The sequence below is a fragment of the Microcaecilia unicolor genome, chromosome 1 (genome assembly GCF_901765095.1).
Source record: "Microcaecilia unicolor chromosome 1, aMicUni1.1, whole genome shotgun sequence".
In the NCBI taxonomy this organism is placed as follows: domain Eukaryota; kingdom Metazoa; phylum Chordata; class Amphibia; order Gymnophiona; family Siphonopidae; genus Microcaecilia; species Microcaecilia unicolor.
The window spans coordinates 34,852,343-34,875,495 of NC_044031.1; the positions used below are offsets into that span (position 1 = coordinate 34,852,343).

At 46.7% G+C, this 23,153-nt stretch overlaps 1 protein-coding gene across 1 annotated transcript; it reads left to right on the forward strand.

Moving 5' to 3' along the window:
- The first annotated feature begins 17,394 nt into the window (after positions 1-17,394).
- Positions 17,395-19,151, forward strand: LOC115464974 (oocyte zinc finger protein XlCOF6.1-like). The gene has a single exon (XM_030195371.1). It carries the CDS (start codon positions 17,449-17,451, stop codon positions 18,703-18,705), a length of 1,257 nt encoding a protein of 418 aa, XP_030051231.1. The 5' UTR covers positions 17,395-17,448; the 3' UTR covers positions 18,706-19,151.
- Positions 19,152-23,153: the final 4,002 nt, after the last annotated feature.

The window sequence follows — 23,153 nt, forward strand, 5'->3', positions numbered from 1 at the left end:
CCCTTATTAATGTGGACCTTAAAATCTTGGCCCGGATCCTAGCTGATCGGTTAGCCCCCTGTATGAATGCACTGATTGGGGAACATCAAGTGGGATTTATGAGGGATAGAAACTCAGTGCTCAATGTACGTAAAGTACTTTTGACAATTGCGCATTGCCATGCCGAAGACATTGACCTGTTGCTAGTCAGCTTGGATGCCGAGAAGGCGTTCGACAGAGTGCGGTGGGACTATTTATTCCAGGTACTAGCATACGTGGGAATAGGAGGCTGGTTTCTAGAAGCAATTAAAGTACTGTATAGAGAGCCTGTAGCCAGACTTCTAATTAACGAAACAAGGTCCCCTCCACTGCAGATCAAAGCTGGTACCAGACAGGGATGCCCCCTCTCTCCTCTATTATTTTTACTATATGTAGAGCCATTGCTACGTACTTTAGAGAAAGACCCAGATATATGTGGGGTGCCTCTACCGGGTCAACGGGTAAAGGTCTTATCCTTGCGGACGATATTCTGTTAACTTTGACCCATCCCCAGCGGTCTCTCCCCAGAGTCCTGGCTGCCATTGACGAGTTTGGATTATATTCAGGTCTTAGTTTGAATTTGCAGAAATCCACAGCACTCCCATCCAAAGCAGAGATTCAGTTGAATTGGGAGGGCCCTTTCCCCTTACAGTGGGCACAGGAAGAGGTGACTTACTTGGGGGTAAGGATCCCCATGGACTTGCACTCACTATACTCACGAAATATGGTACACCTGAAGAGGCGGGTGGCCCGGTCCCTCCAGGGCTGGCAGGACCTCCCAGTTTCATTGATGGGTAGAGTAGCACTCTATAACATGGTCCTTTTCCCTGTGTGGCTATATGCTTTCCAAACCCTACCTATGTTTTTGTCCGTTAGGGATGAAAAATGGTTGAAGGCAAAGTTAAACTTATTTTTGTGGCAAGGGAAACGGGCGCGCATGACCATAAACAGAGCCATCCTTCCAAGAATTAAAGGGGGACTGGGATTGTTGGATCTTCGCTTGTTCTCTGTGGCAAGTAACATGCGCCACATATCGGACTGGTTTAGGTCCACTAACCACTTCTCCCTCGCAGCGACAGAGACTAGCTGGTTGGGTTCTCTACACTTTTCAAATTGGCTACACCAGGGTCAGAGACCACCCTCGAGTTTGGGAATGGCGGGCCCTGTGCTCTGTCCACTACGCCAGGCTTGGAGATGGTTATGTAAGTTCTTTAGTCAACAAATCGATCTCTCCTTTACTATCATTACGGGGTAATCCGGAATTCCCAGTGGGAGACACCTCTAGAACATTCCGTGAATGGGAGGCCAAGGGAATCTCCTTTCTGCATCAGGTGATAACAGATAAGGGCGAGATAAAAAGGCTTCCTGAAATCACCAGAGAGTTTCATTTACACAGAACTGATACATTTGCATTTTTACAACTTCAACACTACGTGCACTCTCTGCCCAAGAAAGACTTATCCATGGAAGTGTATGAATGTTTTAATTCAATGTTTGGTCTTGATGCACGACTACGGATCCCCTTAAAGTACTTTCATGCACATTTGAGAGACCATCTGCACTCTTCAGATTTCGACCGGGTGGCACAGCAATGGACAGTGGAATTGTCTACACAAATAACCCCGGAGACCATTAAGACTATCTTGGCTGGAACCTATAAATTGACTGAAAATGTTAGCTGGTGGGAAATTCAGTACAAGTTTGTTTTTCGCCTACACATCTCTCCCAGGAGAGCATTCCGGGCCACATTGTGTGAATCAGACCGCTGTCGCAGATGTGGGAAGGAAAATGCCCATTTGAGTCACATGTTCTGGTCTTGCCCCGCTATTCAACAATTCTGGATAGCCTTGGCGTCACACATCTCGGCTATGTGGCAGGTGAGATGGCGACATACTCCTCCTCAATTATTTGGAGTCTATACTATACACGGACAATCTAAGCCAGGCTTACGTGCCTTCTTACATAGATCTGTATTGATGGGGAAAAAAACAATCTTACAACAATGGATGACATCGGACACCCCCACCATAGCCCAATGGCGTTCATTCATGATCTATATGTGCTCATTTGAACGCAGCGGGATTGCAGACTTGGCAGGGACTAAGGGAAACCTATTTTGTACAGCCTGGGCACCCTTTTGGGACACATTGACTTCAGTAGCCCGCAGCAGAATCTTAAATTCCTGACGAGGGAGAGGGGGGAGGGTGGGGTAGAAATGGGAGGGGGGGGGGAGGGGAGAAAATGTTGAAAATGTTGAAATCTTGGTACTTGTATAAGATAAGACGGGCCAATTTTGTACTTGTTATATTTCTTTTTCCATGATCTGTGCCCGGCTTTTGTACTTTATGTTAATAAAGATGAGTTTAAAAAAATAAAAAAAAATAAAAAATTCTGACACAGTCCTTGACTCCACAACCTCCACCGGGAAGCCATTCCATGCCTCCACCACCCTTTCCGTGAAATAATACTTTCTTAGATTACTCCTAAGCCTATTCCCTCTTAACTTAATTGAGGGGGCATACGATGAAGTTAAGAGGGAATAGGCTTAGGAGTAATCTAAGAAAGTATTATTTCACGGAAAGGGTGGGGTGGTGGCGGCATGGAATGGCTTCCCGGTGGAGGTTGTGGAGTCGAGGACTGTGTCAGAATTTAAAAAGGCAAGGGATAAGCATGTGGGATCGCTTGGAAAAAGGAAGAGTTAGGGGTTACAGAGGATGGCCAGACTGGATGGGCCATATGGCCTTTATCTGCCGTCATGTTTCTGTTAGTAGATGTAATAAACGACTGCTTCTTAAAGCATCTGGCCCAGGAACCAACAAAAGGGGGAGCAATTTTGGATCTGGTCCTTGGTGGCGTGCAGGGCATAGTGTGAGAGGTGGCAGTGTTGAGTCCCCTGGGAAATAGTAATCATAACATGATCAATTTTGAGCTACTATCTGGGATGAACCTGCAAAAGAATCCTACTGTAGCTGCATTTAATTTTCGAAAGGGCGGCTATAATAAAATGAGGAAAATGGTTAAAAAGAAACTAAAAGGATTGGCTGCAAAGGTTAGGACACTAAATCAGGCATGGGCTTTATTCAAAAATACCATCTTGGAAGCCCAGTCCAGATGCATTCCATGTTTTTATAGATGTGGAAAGAAGAGAAAACGTCAGCCAGCATGGTTAAAAGGTGAAGTAAAAGAGGCCATTACAGCCAAAAGATTGTCCATCAAAGAATGGAAAAAGGACCCAAACAAAGAAAATAAGAAACAACATAAGCACTGCAAATCAGATGCAAAGCATTAATAAAGAAGGCTAAAAGAGACTATGAAGAGAAACTTGCCACAAAGGTTAAAACTCACAGTAACAACTTTTTCAGGTACATCAGAAGCAGAAAGCCTGCAAGGGAATCTGTGGGACACACGAAGGAGCAAAAGGGGCGCTCAGGACCAGTGGCGTAGCCAGACTGGCAATTTTGGGTGGGCCTGAACCCAAAGTGGGTGGGCACAAACTTTTCTCTCTACCCCCCCCCCCCCCCCCCCCCCCAGCAAAATGTAGTCACACTCAGATGCATTTGTCACACAGGGTAAAGTGCTGCTTTTCAGTGCATCAGATTTCAGACAATTTATTTAATAGCCTTAACACCCTTTTCAGTGAGCTTTCAGAGGCCAAAACCTCCTGCCTCAGGTCAGTATAATGCTGTTACGGTATCCTCTCCTGACCTAAGGAAGGAAGTATTGGTCTCTGAAACTTTATTAACACAAGTACCATATTACTTTATCCTAAATTAAAAATAAAATTATTTTCTTTACCTTTGTTGTATGGCCATTTACTTTTTCTCATTGTGTTGCACCAGGGGCGTATCTGCGTGGGGCCTCAGGGGCCTGGGCCCCCGCAGATTTCGCCCTGGACCCCCCTACCGCTGCCAACCCTCCCCCTCCGTTGCTCGCCTACCTTCGCTGGCGGGGGACCCCAACCCCCGCCAGCCGAGGTCCGCGTCCTCCTGCCGCTGCCGGCTGCCTTTGGTCCTTTAATTCTTCCATTGAAGCTGGCGCCGACGAAAGTTTCTTTTGAGTCTGACGTCCTGCACGTACAACGTGCAACGTGCAGCGACGTCAGATTCAAAAGAAACTTTTTCGTCGGCGCCAGCTTCAATGGAAGAATGAAAGGACCAAAGGCAGCCGGCAGCGGCAGGAGGACGCGGACCTCGGCTGGCGGGGGTTGGGGTCCCCCGCCAGCGAAGGTAGGCGAGCAACGGAGGGGGAGGGTTAGCAATGGCAGCGGCTGGGGGAGGGGGATCGGCAATGGCGGCGGCGGCGGCGGCGGGGGGGGGGCTATAATGTGCCCCCCCTCTCTGGCCCTGGCCCCCCCTACCGCCGCAGTTCAGATACGCCCCTGTGTTGCACCCAGTCTCTAGATTCTGCTTTCCTTCGTTTTCGCTTGACTCTTCTGCCAGGGTTTCCTGGCCATTTGTCATTTTTCTCTCCTTTTTCTTTACTTTCTTCAATATTTTTCTGCCTCTCTCGGTGTCCAGATTTAATTCATTCTTACTATCCATTCTTTAATTTCCTTCATCTACTTATGGCTTTTCATCTTTTTCTCACCCTTGTTCTTCCCATGCCCCTTCCTCTTATTCTCCAATCTTTCACTACTCCCCCTTTCCATGCAGCAGCTCTCCTCTTTCTCTCCCCATCCTTCCAGTGTCTCCCCTCTCTCTCCCCATCCTTCCAATAGTCTCCCCTCTTTCTTTCTGCATCCTTCCATCCAGTGTCACCTCTTTCTCCCTACCCTTCCATCCAGCATCTTCCCTCTTTCTCTCCCCATCCTTCTACCCATCTACCCTCTCTCCTGATCCTTCCATCTATTGTCTCTCTCCCTCCTTCTAACCAGCGTCTATCTCTCTACCCTTTTCTGTTCAGTGTCCCTTCTCTCTCCACATCCTTCCACTCTCCCCTTTTTCTCTGCATCCTTTCATCCATCTCCCCTCTTTCTCTGCCATCCTCCCATCTGTTTTCCCTCTTTCTCTCCCCATCCTTCCATTTTCCCTCTTTCTCTGCCATCCTCCCATCTGTTTTCCCTCTTTCTCTCCCCATCCTTCCATTTTCCCTCATCCTCCCATCTGTTTTCCCTTTCTCTCCCCATCCTTCCATTTTCCCTCTGCCATCCTCCCATCTGTTTTCCCTCTTTCTCTCCCCATCCTTCCATTTTCCCTCTTTCTCTGCCATCCTCCCATCTGTTTTCCCTTTCTCTCCCCATCCTTCCATTTTCCCTCTTTCTCTCCCCATCCTTCCATTTTCCCTATTTCTCTGCCATCCTCCCATCTGTTTTCCCTCTTTCTCTCCCCATCCTTCCATTTTCCCTCTTTCTCTCCCCATTCTTCCATTTTCCCTCTTTCTCCCCATCCTGACATCTGTTTTCCCTCTTTCTCTCCCCATCCTTCCATTTTCCCTCTTTCTCTACCATCCTCCCATCTGTTTTCCCTCTTTCTCTCCCCATCCTTCCATTTTCCCTCTTTCTCTGCCATCCTCCCATCTGTTTTCCCTTTCTCTCCCCATCCTTCCATTTTCCCTCTGCCATCCTCCCATCTGTTTTCCCTCTTTCTCTCCCCATCCTTCCATTTTCCCTCTTTCTCTGCCATCCTCCCATCTGTTTTCCCTTTCTCTCCCCATCCTTCCATTTACCCTCTTTCTCTGCCATCCTCCCATCTGTTTTCCCTCTTTCTCTCCCCATCCTTCCATTTTCCCTCTTTCTCTCCCCATTCTTCCATTTTCCCTCTTTCTCCCCATCCTGACATCTGTTTTCCCTCTTTCTCTCCCCATCCTTCCATTTTCCCTCTTTCTCTGCCATCCTCCCATCTGTTTTCCCTCTTTCTCTCCCCATCCTTCCATTTTTCCTCTTTCTCCCCATCCTGCCATCCATTTTCCCTCTCCCATTCAGGCCCACCAGCCCCAGCTCCCATTGCCGGCCACTGCTGCTTTTCCTGATGAGCAGCAGGGCCGGCGCTACAAAAAGAAGAAGCGCTCAGCTGACTGAGCTGAGCGCCAACGCGTTGCTAACCCGATGAGAAAAAATGTTTTAAAAAAAATGCGGCACTGCAGGCAGCCTCGAAGCATTGGCTGCTGGCTCTGCAGGCTCCTTCCGTCTCTTACGTCACTGCCCCTGCTTCACTACAGGGGCAGTGATGTAAGAGACAGGAGGAGCCTGCACAGAGCCAGCAGCCAATGCTTCGAGGCTGCCTGCAGTGCCGCATTTTTTTTTAAACATTTTTTCTTGTCGGGTTAGCGACACGTTGGTGCTCAGCTCAGTCAGCTGAGCGCTTCTTCTTTTTGTAGCGCCGGGCGCCGGCCCTGCTGCTCATCAGGAAAAGCAGCAGTGGCCGGCAATGGGAGCTGGCGCTGGGCAGGCCTGGGCTGGAATTGGGTGGGCCTGGGCCCACCCAGGCCCACCCGTAGCTACACCCCTGGGGAGGACAAGGCCAAAGCGGAGAAGCTGAATTAATTCTTTGCTTCTGTCTTTACGGAAGAGGATGTAAGAGATCTGCCTGTACCAGAAATGGTTTTCAATGGTGATGATGCGGAGGAATTGAAAGAAATATCAGTGGACCTGGAAGATGTAATGAGCCAAATCGACAAATTAAAGAGTAGTAAATCAACTGGACTGGATGGCATACATCCAAGCGTACTCAAAGAATTCACATATAAATCCACATATGCGACCAGTTTCTCATACATCTGCATGCAGCTATGGAACACACTGCCGAAGGCCATAAAAACAACGCAAGACCTAACCACCTTCTGAAGGCTACTGAAAACAGATCTGTTCAAGAAGGCATACCATAAAAACCCATCTTAAATCACTAAAAAATAGACTTTATAAGACCTAGACATAGTTGAAATCTTATCATTTCACTGATTAACCTCTCTGATAATAATGAATCAAACACTACCTCTCTAATCCTTATGTCGAATATGATCTTTCCATATTTGATGACCTAATGTATGTTACAATCCAATTATTACTCAGGAACCTTAATGCATTACCATCATGTATTTTTGCCCCATTTGACGATCTAATGTATGTTACAATCCAATTTACTACTCCGAAATCCTCATGCATTACTATAATGTACTCTTCCTTATCATGTATATACGCACATGATACATATTTATACCATGATCTGTTCCATGTATGTTACCATATATGTATGCACCTTAATGCAATACCACCTGTAATTCCATCACCCGGAAATGGCAACCGCCATTACGGCAAATGTAAGCCACATTGAGCCTGCAAATAGGTGGGAAAATGTGGGATACAAATGCTACAAATAAATAAATAAATAAATAGTATGAAATTGCTGATCTGCTGTCAGTAATATGTAAGCTGTCGTTAAAATTGTCCATAGTACCTGAAGATTGGAGGGTGGCCAATGTGACGCCAATTTTTTTAAAGGGTTCTATGGGTGATCTGGGAAATTTTAGACCGGTAAGCCTGACGTTGGTGCCGGGCAAAATAGTGGAAACTATTAGAAAGAATAAAATGATAGAACACGTAGACAAACATGGTTTAATGGGACAGAGTCAGCATGGGTTCAAGTGAGGGAAGTCTTGCCTCACCAATTTGCATCATTTATTTGAAGGCGTGAATAAACATGTGGATAAAGGTGAGCTGGTTGATGTAGTGTATCTAGATTTTCAGAAAGCTTTTGATAAAGTTCCTCATGAGAGACTCCTGAGAAAAATAAAGAGTCATGGGATAGGAGGCCAGGCTCTGGTGTGGATTAGGAATTAGTTATTGGACAGAAAACAGAGGGTAGGGTTAAATGATCATTTCTCTCAATGGAGGAAAGTGAACAGTGGAGTGCCGCAGGGATCTGTACTAGGACCAATACTATTTAACATATTTATAAATGATATAGAAATTGGAATGACGAGTGAGGTGATCAAATTTGCAGATGATACAAAACTATTCAAGGTTGTTAAAACATGTGCGGACTGTGAAATATTGCAGGAAGACCTTAGGAAATTGGAAGACTGGGCATCCAAATGGCAGATGAAATTTAATGTGGACAAATGCAAGGTGATGCACATTGGAAAGAATAATCTGAATCACAGTTACCTAATGGTAGGGTCCACTTTGGGGGTCAGCACTCAAGAAAAAGATCTGGGCATCGTCGTAAATAATACGCTGAAATCTTCTGCTCAGTGTGTGGCAGTGGCCAAAAAAGCAAACAAGATGCTAGGAATTATTAGGAAAAGGATGGTGAATAAGACCGAAAATACTATAATGCTTTCGTATCGCTCCATGGTGCGTCCGCACCTTGAGTATTGCAGTCAGTTCTGGTCACTGTATCTAAAAAAAGATATAGCAGAATTAGAAAAGGTTAAAAGAAGAGCGATTAAAATGATAAAGGGGATGGAACTCCTTTCATATGAGGTTAGGACTCTTCAGCTTGGAAAAGAGACAGATGAGGGGAGATATGATTGAGGTCTACAAAATCCTGAGTGGTGTAGAACGAGTAGAAGTAAATCCATTTTTTACTCGTTCCAAAAGTAGAAAGACTAGGGGACACTTGAGAAAGTTACATGGAAATACTTTTAAAACAAATAGGAGGAAATATTTTTTTCACTCAACAAATAGTTAAGCTCTGGAACTCTTTGCTGGAGGAGATGGTAACAGCGGTTAGTGTATCTGAGTTTAAAAAAGGTTTGGACAAGACTACACTATCCAGGGGCGGGCAAAGCCCGGTTTGCACTCATTCCAGCACAGAGCCATGCTGATGGGAGGAACAAGCGATTTTACAACATTGGCTGAGTACAGAATTCCCCACAGTGGCGCTCGTCAATGGTCTACATGTGTTCACTAGAACGTAGTGGCATTGATGACCTGGCAGGGACTAAGGGGGACCAATTTTGCACTTCTTGGGCGCCATTCTGGGACACATTGACTCCAGTAGCCCGCAGTAGAATTTTGAATTCCTGAAGAGGGGGTGGGACGGGGAGGGATTGGGTGGGGAGGGAGGGAGAAAATGTTGTAAAAAAATGTTACCTGAAAGTGAGAGATGACCTGTTCTGTTATACATTTAAATCTTATCAATATTGATTCTGTCCTGTTATTTTGAATCCATGCTAATAAACATGAGTTAAAAAAAAAAGGTTTGGACAAATTCCTGGAGGAAAAGTCCATAATCTACTATTGAGACAGACATGGGAAGTGACTGCTTGCCCTGGGATTTGTAGTATGGAATGTTGCTACTCTTTAAGATTCTGCATGGAATCCTGCTATTCATTTTGATTCCGGAATCTCGTTTCTCTTTGGGGTTCTGGAATGTTGCCACGATTTGGGTTTCTGCCAAGTACTTGTGACCTGGCTTGGCCACTGTTTGGAAAACAAGATACTGGGCTAGATGGACCATTGGTCTGATCTGTCCTCCTTTTTCTGGAGCCATATGGTAACCCTAGAGTCTGACCCAGTGTGGTTACTCTTACGTTCTTATGTTCTTACGCTGCAGGAAGTCTCGGCGGCCATTTTGAAGAAGTGGTGGTACTGTTAAGAGCGGTGGTAGCGGGCAGGAAAGAGTGGGGTTCTTTCCTCTCCTATCAGGTACTCCCGATCTGCACTTCTGCAACTCCTCCCGCGCAGGACCGATGAGTGCGGGGGTGGGGGGTTGGAAAAAGATGATTGATGTCCCTGTACGGGGCAGGGGCGTAGCTAGGTGGGGCCACGGGGGCATGGGCCCCCCACAGAATTAAGCCCTGACCCCCTCTACATTTGACCCCTCAGCCGCTGCCCTCCCCGCCGCCGCCACCCCTCCCCCGCCACCACCAGGTACCTTTGCTGGCAGGAGTCCCCAACCCCCGCCAGCCGAAGAGTCTTCTTCAGCGCCAGTCAACTCCGGCGCCTTCGCTGATGATCTCTTTCTGACTCCTTAGGTTTTGCATGCACACCCTGCATGGGGCTACATACAGGACGTGCACGCAGGACGTAAGGAGTCAGAAAGAGATCATCAGCGAAGGCGCCGGAGTCGACCGGCGCTGAAGAAGACTCTTCGGCTGGGGACCCCCGCCAGCCAAGGTACTTGGCGGCAGCGGCGGCGACGTGGGAGGGGTGGCGGCGGCGGTCCAAAGTGGCGGGGGGGGGGGTTGGCGGCTGGGGGAGGTGGGCTAAATAGTACCCCCCCACCTCAGGCTCTGGACCCCCCTCCCGCCAAGGTCTGGCTACAGCCCTGGTACAGGGAGAGAGAGGGAGGGAGGGAGGGAGGAGGGGGACTGTAAGGTGGGTGTAGTGTGGTTGTGGAAGGGAGGGCTGGAAAAAATTAAATATGGATGGTATCAGTGGCATAGCCAGGGGGGGTGCCAGGGGAGCAGCCACTCCCCCAAACGAAGTTCTGCCAGCTCGGGCGCCTATTTTTTTCTCAATGTGTTGCATTGAAAATGTGTGCCAGCGCCGGCAGAAGTCCGCTCTCACGCCACTCTCGCTCCCCCCGCGCCGGCAACCTGGCTCTGCTTCTGGATGGTATCTGTACAGGGGGGCTGTAAGATGGCTGAAGTGTGGGTGCAGGGAGAGGGGTCTGGAACAAAGGTACATGGCTGTGGGTGCAAAAATCTTGTCTAAAGAAACTTGCACAATTAAAAAATGTTTTTCACAAAATGATGCATTGTTTTTGGCGCATAATTCCGGCAGCAGTATAGGGCATCCTGATGTGGTTGTCAGGAATCAAGGGCTGGCCTGAAATCCCTCTCCTTCTGCAACTAGATGAACTGCCAGCCCAGCGATCAAGGGAGGATGTGTTATCTTTCTCTGTACCCCAGTCTGACCACTGCAGGGCAGCAGAGCTCAAACAGAGGAAGAAGCAGGAGCAGTCACAGTGATCACTGTCAGTACCCAGCATCCCTCTGGATCAGCCACAGGCAGAGCTGGGAGCCTGTGGTGGACTGAGGGTCCCTCGGACGGTAGCAGCACAGAGCCGGGAGATGCCCGGGGGAGGGTTCTCTAAGCTCAGGTAAGGCTGGCATGTCCCCAGGCAAGCACGTGAGAAGCAGATCTGCAGACAATGGGTGGCTGGGGGTCTCGATCTTTGCATGCATTTCTCTCCAGCGATCCAGACCGAAGGGCCACTTTCCCCATGCCTGTGACTATCGGGGGAAGTGCTTAGTCCCGGGGTGGGGGTAGGTCAGATCCCTACGGTGTTTAAAAAGAGCTTTGGCTGTGTTGTGGATCGTTGTCTCCTGGTTTGTTTTGATTTTTTGTGGAAAAGTCTGCTTTGTGCTGCTCTGGAGAGAATGGAGAAAGCATTCAGTTTGGGGGAGGCTTGCAGAAGGAAATTCTCAGTCAAAGAAAACGATTTTGAAAGGAGAATACACACAGTTATTTACAGCGATGCTATAGAAAGTGAAGTGGAGTGCAGATACCTATTTCCAAAGTTACCTCTAGCTGTTGTCTGTGGGCTGAAATGCCCCTACTTTGTACTGACCCTCCCCCAAAGAATATTTTGTGCTGAAGGGGTCAGGGGTTGTGAGTGAGGGAAGAGTATTTTGCAAGGGTTTTTTTTTTTTTTAATGTTGTGGAGGAACAGTGCGTTTTGCAAGGTGCCTCTAGCGGGGGTAGGGGACAAGATATGGGTATATGGGGTCCCAAGAGAGAATTGGGTGCATGTGTAAGGGTGTGTTTTATTTTGGGTGGGTTGCACATTGGGTATATAAGTACATAAGTAATGCCACACAGGGAAAAGACCAAGGGTCCATCGAGCCCAGCATCCTGTCCACGACAGCGGCCAATCCAGGCCAAGGGCACCTGGCAAGCTTCCCAAACGTACAAACATTCTATACATGTTATTCCTAGAATTATGGAATTTTCCCAAGTCCATTTAGTAGCGGTTTATGGACTTATCCTTTAGGAAACCGTCTAACCCCCTTTTAAACTCTGCCAAGCTAACCGCCTCCACCACGTTCTCCGGCAACAAATTCAAGAGTTTAATTACGCGTTGGGTGAAGAAAAAGTTTCTCCGATTTGTTTTAAATTTACTACATTGTAGTTTCATTGCATGCCCCCTAGTCCTAGTATTTTTGGAAAGCGTGAACAGACGCTTCACATCCACCTGTTCCACTCCATTCATTATTTTATATACCTCTATCATGTCTCCCCTCAGCCATCTCTTCTCCAAGCTGAAAAGCCCTAGCCTCCTTAGTCTTTCTTCATAGGGAAGTCGTCCCATCCCCGCTATCATTTTAGTCGCCCTTCGCTGCACCTTTTCCAATTCCACTATATCTTTCTTGAGATGCGGCAACCAGAATTGGACACAATACTCAAGGTGCGGTCGCACCATGGAGCGATATAACGGCATTATAACATCCTCACACCTGTTTTCCATACCTTTCCTAATAATACCCAAACATTCTATTCGCTTTCCGAGCCACAGCAGCACACTGAGCAGAAGGTTTCAGTGTATTATCGATGGCGACACGCAGATCCCTTTCTTGGTCTGTAACTCCTAACGTGGAACCTTGCATGACGTAGCTATAATTCGGGTTCTTTTTTTCCCACATGCATCACCTTGCACTTGCTCACATTAAACGTCATCTGCCATCTAGCCGCCCAGTCTCCCAGTCTCGTAAGGTCCTTCTGTAATTGAGGATATTTTGTATTTGGAAGGGATCATCTGTTTGGTGAGGTGGCTGTTATTATTATCATTACTGGGATTTATTGCCTGCCTTTTTGAGTAAGGAATTCATTCAGGCTGGGATACAGCAGTGTAAATAAACTGTAGCTGTGGGGATACGTGTGGTTGGGCTGTATATGTTTGTAGGATGGTATTTGGTGTATGTAAGGTGATATTAGGGTGGTAGGGTGGGTTTAGACCAGTTCCTGAAGGAAAAGTCCATAAAGCATTATTAGTCACACAGACCTGGTGAAAGCCACAGCTGATCCCAGGGAGTGAGCAAAAAGGAATGGATGTATTCTTTGCGGCCTGCCAGGTGACCAAGATCAGGTGGAGATGGGGTGCTGAGCTTCAAGTCTGGCCCAGCATAGTACATCTTTGGTTCTTATTGGCCGCTGGATTGGCTGCTGTCGTGGATGCTGGGCTCGATGGACCCTTGGTCTTTTCCCAGTGTAGCATTACTTATGTGCTTATGTACTTATTGGGTTTGTGTGTGGAAGTAAGGTGTATGATAGTTGTATGTATATGATGGGGATATGGGGGCGACAAGGGCGTAGCCAGACACCCAATTTTGGATGGGCCTGGGCCCAAGATGGGTGGGCAGAAGAACCCCACCCCATCCCACTGGTGATTTGGTCTCTCCTTCTCTCGCCTGCATGCCATATGGTCTCTCAAATATCCCCTCTCTCCTGCACACCTTTTAAATAGTAGATTTTCACTGGCAGTAAGCAGCAACTAATACACAGTATTCATGTTGGCCCCACAGCCGTCCCACTGATGCAGCTTCCTGTTTCTGAATAGGCAGGAATACATCAGAGGGGAAGTCCTTGGGGCCAGTGTGAGCCGTATGTATGAGTCGCTGCTTCCTGCAGGCGAAGATCTGCTATTTATAAGGTATGCAGGAGGGACAGTAGTTGGGAGTTTTCAGCTGGCCACATCATAGGTGTGCTGCTACTGGTGGGCCTGAGCTCAAAGTGGGTGGGCCTGGGCCCACCCAACCCCACCATTGGCTACGCCACTGGTGGGCGGGGATAATGGTATGAAGGCATATGTGGGTCCTTGGGATGTGTTTATGAGAAGGGCGGAAGTTAACATGGGGTGTGCAGCATGTGATTTTTGTATGGTGTGTGTTGGGGTTACAGGAAGGGGCTGGCTTGGAATAAATTGAAAGCCCAGAGAAGTAGAAGAGGCTGATGGGCCAAAACAACGTTTTGTAGTTTTCACAACAGCATAAATGAATTTGTAGCAGACAGAAGTGCGTCTCCCTTCAAAACTACAGGAATACAGCCACGCCTGAGATGGCAGAGCACAAGCTGGGTAACTGCCTCAAGCCCGTAAGTCACAGAAGGCCTCTTAGCTCCTCCAGAGCTGATGGGAGCGCAGTCCAAGTGGTGGCAGACTGAAGACCCCTCAGAGAAACACAGTGCAGAGCCTGTGACCAACTCACATGTTTATAGGCTCCGCAGTGGCCTTCCTCCTTCCACAGGTATCCCAAATAACAGGACCTTGTACAGGAGAAAGGGGAGGACGACCATGGGGCCTTTGAGTGCACTGGCTTATAGGCCCCATGCTGATTCTCTCTGGTGATGTGTCAACTCGGCATCCTGAAGATCACTGTGGCTGCCAAACACAACGAGAGATGAAGAGCAGGGGAAGAAAACACAGACGGGGTCAAAGGTGGGGAGGGGGGAGAAAGGAGAAGATCTTAGAGAAGGGAAGGAGGAAGGGGCCATGGGGAAAGGACTGCAAAGAAGCTGTGGAAAGAGGACAGGAGGGAGAGCAACTAAGGAGTCATCAATGGGTGGGAAAAAGGCTTCACTATGTCTAAAACATAGCACAGCTAAACTAACTTGGCTGAAGTTAACTGTGACATGCTGATCCAGCCCTGCTTTTGCCCCATTGCATGTAGGGATTTATAGTTCCAGTTTCTTAGAAGGCGAGGGGAAGGCAGGAAACTACAAGTTCCAAGATGTAATGGGACTATGGGAGCAACATCAGGCCTCAGTGAGCCTGTTCATTGTGGATATCCCGAAAACCTGGCTGGCTTGGTGTGTCCTGAGGACTGGGTTAACCCTTGCTTTACACTTTGTCATCCCCTTCCTATTCTACTCTCGACTCGGTCACCTGCCTATGGTTTGTTGCCTCCTGGCTCAAGGATAATCTACTCTTTCTCAACATTGCCAAACATGAGGCTATCCAATTTCACAACATCAAGGGGCCCGTTTACTAAACCGTGTTAAGTGCCTATGCGCGCCCAACCTGCGCCAATTTCGAGTTACTGCCCGGCTACTGTGTGGCTTGGGCGGTAATTTCATTTTTGATGAACGTCCACTACATGCACCAGAAAATAATATTTATTTTCTGGTGCATGGCGCTACCGGGCAGTAAAAGGCATTTGAAGCACATAGACCATTACCCCCCTGTTAACGTGTGAGACCTTATCGCTAAGTCAATGGGTGGCGGTAAGGTCTCAGATCCAAAATGGACGCACGCCAATTTTCATTTTGCTACACGTCCATTTTCGGTCAAAATATTTAAAAAGGCATTTTTACAGGTGCGCTGAAAAATGGAACTGTGTGCATCCAAAACACGCGCCTACACTACCACAGGCCATTTTTCAGCGCACCTTAGTAAAAGGACCCCCAAATCGCCTATGCAGACTCCATGAAAATTCTTGGTGTGCACCAGTGGTGTTCTGTGGTTCACTGCCACCCGGGGCAGATCGCTGCTGTGTGCACCCCACCCCGGCCGCAGGGCAACACGGCACCCCCCCCCCCCCCCGGCGTGACACGGCACCTCCCCCACTCCCCGACCCAGTCCCCACCTACCAGCTCCGTCCACCCGGCACCTGTGCGGCGCAGCGCCTCGTGTCTGCGCTGCTGTAAAAGAAGAAAATCGCCTCATCGGCCCTTCCCTCACTGTGTCCCGCCCTCTGATGTAGCGTCCTATTTCCTCGAGGGCGGGACACAGTGAGGGAAGGGCCAACAAGGCGATTTTCTAACAGCAGCGCAGACACGAGGCGCCGCACCACACAGCTGCCGGGTGGATGGAGCTGGTAGGGACTTGCCAGTAGAGCAGCCCCCCCCCCCACCCGTTGACACCCAGGGTGGACCGCCCCCACCACCCCGCCCTTGCTACGCCACTGGTGTGCACTTTGACACTAAATTGATTATCAAATATATTGATGCAGTCATATGTACATCTTTCTTTGCCATACATAAAATCTGTTCGGTCAAGCCCATCTTATCCTGCCCACTTCTTCGCACACTCATTGCACTATTGTTCTCTCATGTGGGCTACTGTAATGCCCTATACGGTGGGCCTCCAGTCACCTCGCTCAAACATCTTCAGCTAATTCAAGCTCCTTTATAATGCGAGGTGCTCCGATCACATCTCTCCTCTTTTGGTCTCTGAACACTGGCTCCCAATCGCATAAGAACATAAGAGTAGCCATACCGGGTCAAACCAATGGTCCGTCTAGCCCAGTATCCAAACAGTGGCTAAGCCAAGTCACAAGTACCGGCAGAAACCCAAATCATGTCAACCCCCTCCAACTGCCCAAAAAATGTGAATAAAAATATGACTTCCCAGCCTCTATGACAGCCTCAGATATTTGAGCCAGGTCTATTAGAGCAGCATGCAGGTCCCTGGAGTAGTGTCGTGGTCAGTGCAGTGCACCATGGCTTGGGGGACTCAGATCCCTATCTCTCTCTACCTGTCACATTTGTGGTGGAAACTGAGCCCTCGCAGAACTCACTAGAAACCCACTGTACCCACATATAGGTATCCCCTTCACTCATAAGGGCCTCTGTATTGGTGTACAGTTGGGGGTAGTGGGTTTTGGGGGGCTCTGCAGACAAAATAAGGGAGCAACGGAGAGAAGTGTATCTGGGAGCATGTTTTTGAAGTCCACTGCAGTGCCCCATTTATCTCCTGGGATGTCTGGGGGACCACTCTACTAAAAATGCTGGCTCCTCCTACATCCCAGTGGCTTGATTTTGTGCGTTTTGCACTTGGACATTTTTTTTTATATTTAAACAATTTTTATTGATACTGCAGCAACATAAACATTGTCATACAGGGCTCTGCATATAACATCCATCAAACCTCGATGTAACTATACAGCAGTTTGCTAACTAACATACAGCATTTTTGATTTTTATATATTTCAACATTTTTATTCTTTCCATCAGGGTGTATCTATCCTACCCCCACCCTCCCCCTTACCCCTCCTCTACCTCCCCCCCTTCCCAGACCTGGACATTTTTTTTTAATGGACAAAAAAAAAAACAAAAAACGTCCAAATCATCCAAAGCCTTGTTCAAAACAGTATTTTTGAAAAAAAAAAAAAAGGAAGTTTTTCTTTTTTGAAAATTACCTTTTCTATTCAGATTTTATACGTTTTATTGCAAAATGTCCAAAGTCGGACTTATAAGTCATATCGAAAATGCCCCTCTTGGTATCCTGAAATCCACATTCACAGGATGCCTTCGGTTGACGGAAGTAGTTTAAAGGTAGTTTGAAAAGTATACAGTCTTGATTTTCACTTGGTTTGTATTTTCCTATTTTTTAAACACATTTGTAAAGACAGCACTGAAATAAAAAGATTACGTTGAATATTTAAAAATCTCTTTCATGTATTTGATGGCAGTTATCCAAACAATTGGGTATTTTGTCTTTTTTTATTTTCTATCCTTATCTAGTGAGCAAAGAGTCTTGGATTACAAGTGAGTCCAGTGTGGATGACAAACATCGTGAGGGCTGTACCAAGAGCCCGGCACCACCCCAGATGACTTCTGTGGGAAGGTGCGACGATGCGTCTGATGCAGCGGACGAAGCCGATCCACCCTCTCCATCTGAAGGGAGCCCTGGCAGACTTTCAGGTATTGGTAAACCTCATGATGTCCTGGTGGAAGAGGGACCACTTCTATGCGTCGAAGGGGAGAAAGTCTCACAAGATGATGATGAGTTAACGGAGATTTCCTTCTCGTGTATTGAATGTGGGAAGGCGTTCCCCAAGATCAACAATCTCATAAGGCACAAGAAGATGCACCAGAGTGAAGGCACGTTTCTGTGCATTGAGTGTGGGAAGAGTTTCAGCCAGAAGTGTTATCTGACGAAGCACCAGATTATTCACATGGGGGAGAGACCCTTCCCTTGTGCTGAATGTGGTAAAAGCTTCAGTCAAAAGACGGATCTCACTGCCCATCAGAGGATTCACACAGGTGAGAGACCATTTCCCTGCGCTGATTGTGGGAAAAGCTTCAGTCAGAGAAAACAGCTCATCAAGCATCAGCGAATCCACACAGGAGAAAAACCCTTTTCTTGTAACGACTGTGAGAAAAGCTTTAGTCAAAAGGCCCATCTCATAATCCACCAGAGAAGTCACACTGGGGAAAGACCATTTTCCTGTGCGGAGTGCGGGAAACGGTTTAGTCAGACGTCACATCTTAAGCTGCATCAGAAGATTCACACTGGGGAGGGGCTGTTCATTTGCACAGAGTGCGGGAAAAGTTTTGCCCAGAAGACCGATCTCACGATCCACCAACGCATACATAGTGGCAAAAGGCCCTTTGCGTGCATTGAATGTGGAAAAAGTTTCATCCAGAACAAACAGCTGGTGAAACACCAGCGCGTGCACACAGGAGAGAGACCGTACTCGTGTGCTGACTGTGGGAAGACCTTTAGTCAGAAGTCCCATCTCACTATACACCACCGGAGCCACACAGGAGAGAAACCATTCACCTGTGCTGAGTGTGGGAAAAGCTTCAGTCAGACATCACATCTGAAAAGTCACCAGAAAACTCACACTGTGGAGGGGCTGTTCATCTGTACAGAGTGTGGCAAGAGCTTCAACCACTCGTCACACCTAAAGGGCTTCCAGGGCAACTGTGGGGGAGATAGACTGCTAATGTGTAACGAATGTGCAAATAGCTTTGGCCAGGTGTGGCGTTTGGAGGAAGCAGGTGGTAGCCCACAGGGTCCCAGTATAGATGAAAAGAAACACAATTCTGAGCCATTAGCCAAGATGGAGGAATCCTCTTGATGTATAGAATTTTAGATCTACAGAAGGCCAGAGATTCTCTGTGTTATTCGGAGGGGAACTGTGACAGCATACACTCTGGGGAGACTGCATAAAACGTGGGCCATGTGAGAGACAGCTTATAGCTCACTTAATTGTGTAGACAGGAGTAGCAGCAAATCTTAAAGACTGAAGTCATCTCCAGCATATCCTGGCAGGAGTGAGGTTCATTCCTGTCATGAAATGCACAAAACTTGACCTATTTAGAGACATTACCCCGAGTAATGTGTTGAGGCATGTTCAAAGAACTGGCAGGCAACCCCTGAAATTTCTGCTGACAGTTGTAGTACTACTACTAATCATTTCTATAGTGCTACTAGACGTACACAGTGCTGTACACATTGTCACCCAGATTCTATATATGGTAGCTAAAGTTACACGTGCAATTTTGGCCAAATTGCGCTCAGAACTTAATTGATTAGCAAGTAAATCACTGCCGATAATTGGCCACTAACAAAGCAATTATGGGCACTAATTAGAATTTACGTGTACAAGTTGCTAAGTGTACTTTATAAAGTGGTACGTGTAAATTCTACCGCGCAGATCTCAAAAGGGAGTGTGGCAGTAGGAGGGGCATGGGCAGATCATGAGCATTCCTAAAATATACGCACACTGTTATAAAATACACCCGATCTGCATCTGTTAGGCACGAACAGTTACACCATTTTTTGGTTGGTGCAAATGGTCGCGCCTAAATTTTAGTTACGGGGTTGGGCGCTAGGCATATTCTATAAACCACGCCTAACTTTAGGTGAGGTTTATAGAATAGCGCTAAGCATGTTTTTTTTCTGCACCATATGTAGAGTTTGATCCACCATGCAGGTACTTTCTCTGTCCCTGTTGGCTCACAATCTAAGTTTTATACCTGAGGCAATGGAGGGGTTAAGAGACTTTCCCGAGGTCACAAGGAGATGCAGTTTGAATTGAACCCAGTTCGTCAGGATCAGAGCCCGCTGCAGTAGCCATTAGGTTGTGACATGGCATCACCTCTGGAATGAAGCCGTTATGTCTTCTGAAATGCTGCACATCACAAAGAGAGCTCTTGTTATGAATCAGAGACAGTCACTTATCTCTCTCTGCCTCTCTTGATTTAATTTATTCTAAAGATGCCCAGTACCAACAGCGCTGTAACTTGCTAAAGACCTTAGATTCTGTCCATCTTGTGGTTAGCGCCTGTAGACATAGTTTTGAGCTGTGAGAAGATTCTCGGATGACATGATTACATTACAGCTTGGACAAAGATTCAAAAGGTGCTTTAACAAGAGATTAAGGAGCCTGTCTGAGAAACATCCCCCTCACAAGATCCGATTAAACCTACAGGGTGAGGCAATAAAATAAACACCTAGAGGTTTTTGCCATTTTCTCAGCATCAACTTTGAATTTTAACGAGAAATTTGATGTACCTATTTATTCATCAGAAAATAATAAAAAGGTGGAGGATTGACCACGGATACCAGAGACTGGAGACATTCGTTTATTGATGGAAGGACTCGACACAACGTTGTGTTTCGATCGCTAGGCCTGCATCAGGAGTTTGTGTTAAACAGAGAAACAGCTAATATCTTGAAATGGTGAAATACAGAATGTTCTCAGCCAGGTTACAGCGGTATTTCACAAGATATTAGCTGTTTCTCTGCTTAACACAGACTCCTGATGCAGGCGTAGCGACCGAAACACCACTTTGTGTCGAGTCCTTTCATCAACAAACGTTTTTACATAAGAACGAGTGTCTCCAGTCTCTGGTACCCATGGTCAATCCTCCACCTTTTTATCATCTTCTGTACTCTCGTGGGACATTTGAGTTCTCCGCTTCTGCAGATTCTCCTGCCTATTTATTCATCATACATACATATTTCTGTTAAACAACATTTAATTATTTTAAACTACGTGGCATTTTAGCACGCCTACCTAGCGATATTTGCATGTTAAAAATGTTCGAACTACAACACAGTAAAATAACATCATTCAAATGATACTTATCGTTTATTGAACTTACTATACCGCTTTTGTTGCAAACAAATTAAAGCGGTTTACAATTAAAAAACCCCCCAAAATAATAAGAAACAGAAAAGAATGCCAATTTTGGACAGGAAAGAATTAGCTATCTAATCCAATCAACCCGATCTCAGTCATACATAGGAAGGAATTAAATTATCTAAACCCACCAGCCCTAGAACATAAGGAACATCATTCAAATCTAAGTATATGCATAATCAACAATTCATATTACTAAAAACCAACCCCGACTGCTCGTTGCAGAATTGATTCAGACCTATAGATTAAAAGCCTGCTGAGAGAGGTGAGTTTTTAACCAATGTACAAAAGGTAATATATGTTTCATTTACAATATGTATGTATACATTCTATATACAATTATTCATATACAATGTGTGTATACACACATTGTATACACACATGCCAAAGCAGAGGACCACTGAAATCCCACAGAAATGGACAGACAGTAATGGAGAGTGGGAAGTAGACCAGGCTGACCAGGAGCAAACACGGAGGCTTTCAGCAGAGAGAGCTCGCTGACGCTACCCGTTTCCACACAAAGGTCTTTTTCAAGACCAGATTTTCTCATCTACTTTTATCAACCATTATTCATCTGTTGCCGTTTTTTTACACACATTATATGAAGACTCCTGAAGCAGGCTAACTGCCGAAACACAGTTCTGCGTTGAGTTTTCACCAATAAATGTTTTACCACCCTTAGAAGTCTCCGGATTTGTTCCTGGTCAGCCTGGTCTACTTCCCACTCTCCGTTACTGTGTGTCTGAACTTTGCAGTCACTGTGAATGCTAAAAGTGTCCACCCCCAGCTTTAACACAGGCCTTTAGTCACTTTGGGAAGTCCTTAATAGCCTTGTCAATCGGTCCCTGTTGCAGGCTGTCCCTTATTATTTGCAGCACTTCCTTGAATTTGGCGACTGTTTGCCGCTTTTGGGTGGAGCTTGTGATAGGCCTCCAACATTGTTCCCCAGACAAAATTCTATGTCACTGTGACATCATTAACAGTAAACTGGTACCTGCGTTTTTTTTTTTAATTGTTGTTTTTTTCAGATAATGGTAGTTTTACAGTGCAAATATTTTTAAACACGCAAAAATCACTGGGTGGTCACACTAAAACGTTTGTAACTTCGCCATGTTTAAACATAACGACATTCCACTTGGCACATAAATGTAGACAATAACAACAAATAAAGCTGTAAAATTCCATGTTGAAATTCTAAGAGGTTGCTGAGAAAACAGCAAAAACCTCTAGGGGGTTACTTTTTATTTTTTTGCCTCACCCTGTATATTGTGGGCTCCTACAATGCACTCCTATTTACTTGTCACCCCCCCTCCCCCACCTTGAGTCACAGTCACTCTTTCCCTGCCCTGCTGCTCTCTCCCTTCCACCCCCAGGATCTTCATTCATGGCCTTTCCTCCACACTTCACCTCTCCAGAAGTTGTGACTGGAATACTGCAGGTTCTGGTTCTAGGTGCAACAGTAGTTGTGAGTGAGCATGGTGATTGTGCAAGAACATGCCTTGAGTGGAGTGTCTCAGTGATTAGAACAGTGAACTGGGAGCCAGGGAAGCTGAGCAAGTCATTTTCACCCTCCGTTGCCTTTGGTACAAGTCAGAGATGCCAAACGTAGCCTGCCCCAAAAAGGGACATTTACAGTGATATGTCTGAGGTATAAATTTACAAAGTTGTGTGTATGAAAAAAAGCTTCACAAATGCAAGAAGGAAAAGAAAGTGGTATTTTAGCTTTCTTTGGTGCTTCTGAAAGGATATAGACAGCATAGAGGCAGTATTAGGACAGTTTTCAAAAGAATCTGCCCAGGTAACTTTAATAGTTACCTGGAGATCGTTCTGGGGCTGAAAACTCCCCTTCACTTAGTATATGCACAGGTACATTTGTTCCAGTGGACTTCTGTAGTCCAAATTTCCTTACCAAAAATTCAGAAACACACATGCACTCTCACTGTTCAGACACATGCGTACATAGAAGAATCCATATTTTCGCTTCTCAGTTGTGCACATGTAGGCAATCCCACTTTTATTCTTTAGACCCACCAAATTGGCTCTGGGGCCCCTCGTTTGCTTGGTGAGGATCCACAACCCCCACCAGCTAAAGCATTTGTCCTGCGCTGGTCTCACATTTCCTGGCGCCCTGCCCTGTTTTCAGTCGCTGTGCATGCTCATTTTATCAGTTTCATTAAAACGAGTGTGTGTAGAGACTGAAAACAGAACACGGCACCAGGCAATGTGAGACCAGTGCGGAACAAACGCATTAGCTGGTGGGGGTGGGAGGGGGAAGCTGTGGCGGCGGGGGAGTGGAAGCGGCAGCGGCCGCAGGGGGAGCGGAAGTGGTGGCGGAGAGGCAGGCCAAAATGTGCCCATCCACCTTGGGTTCTGCCCCC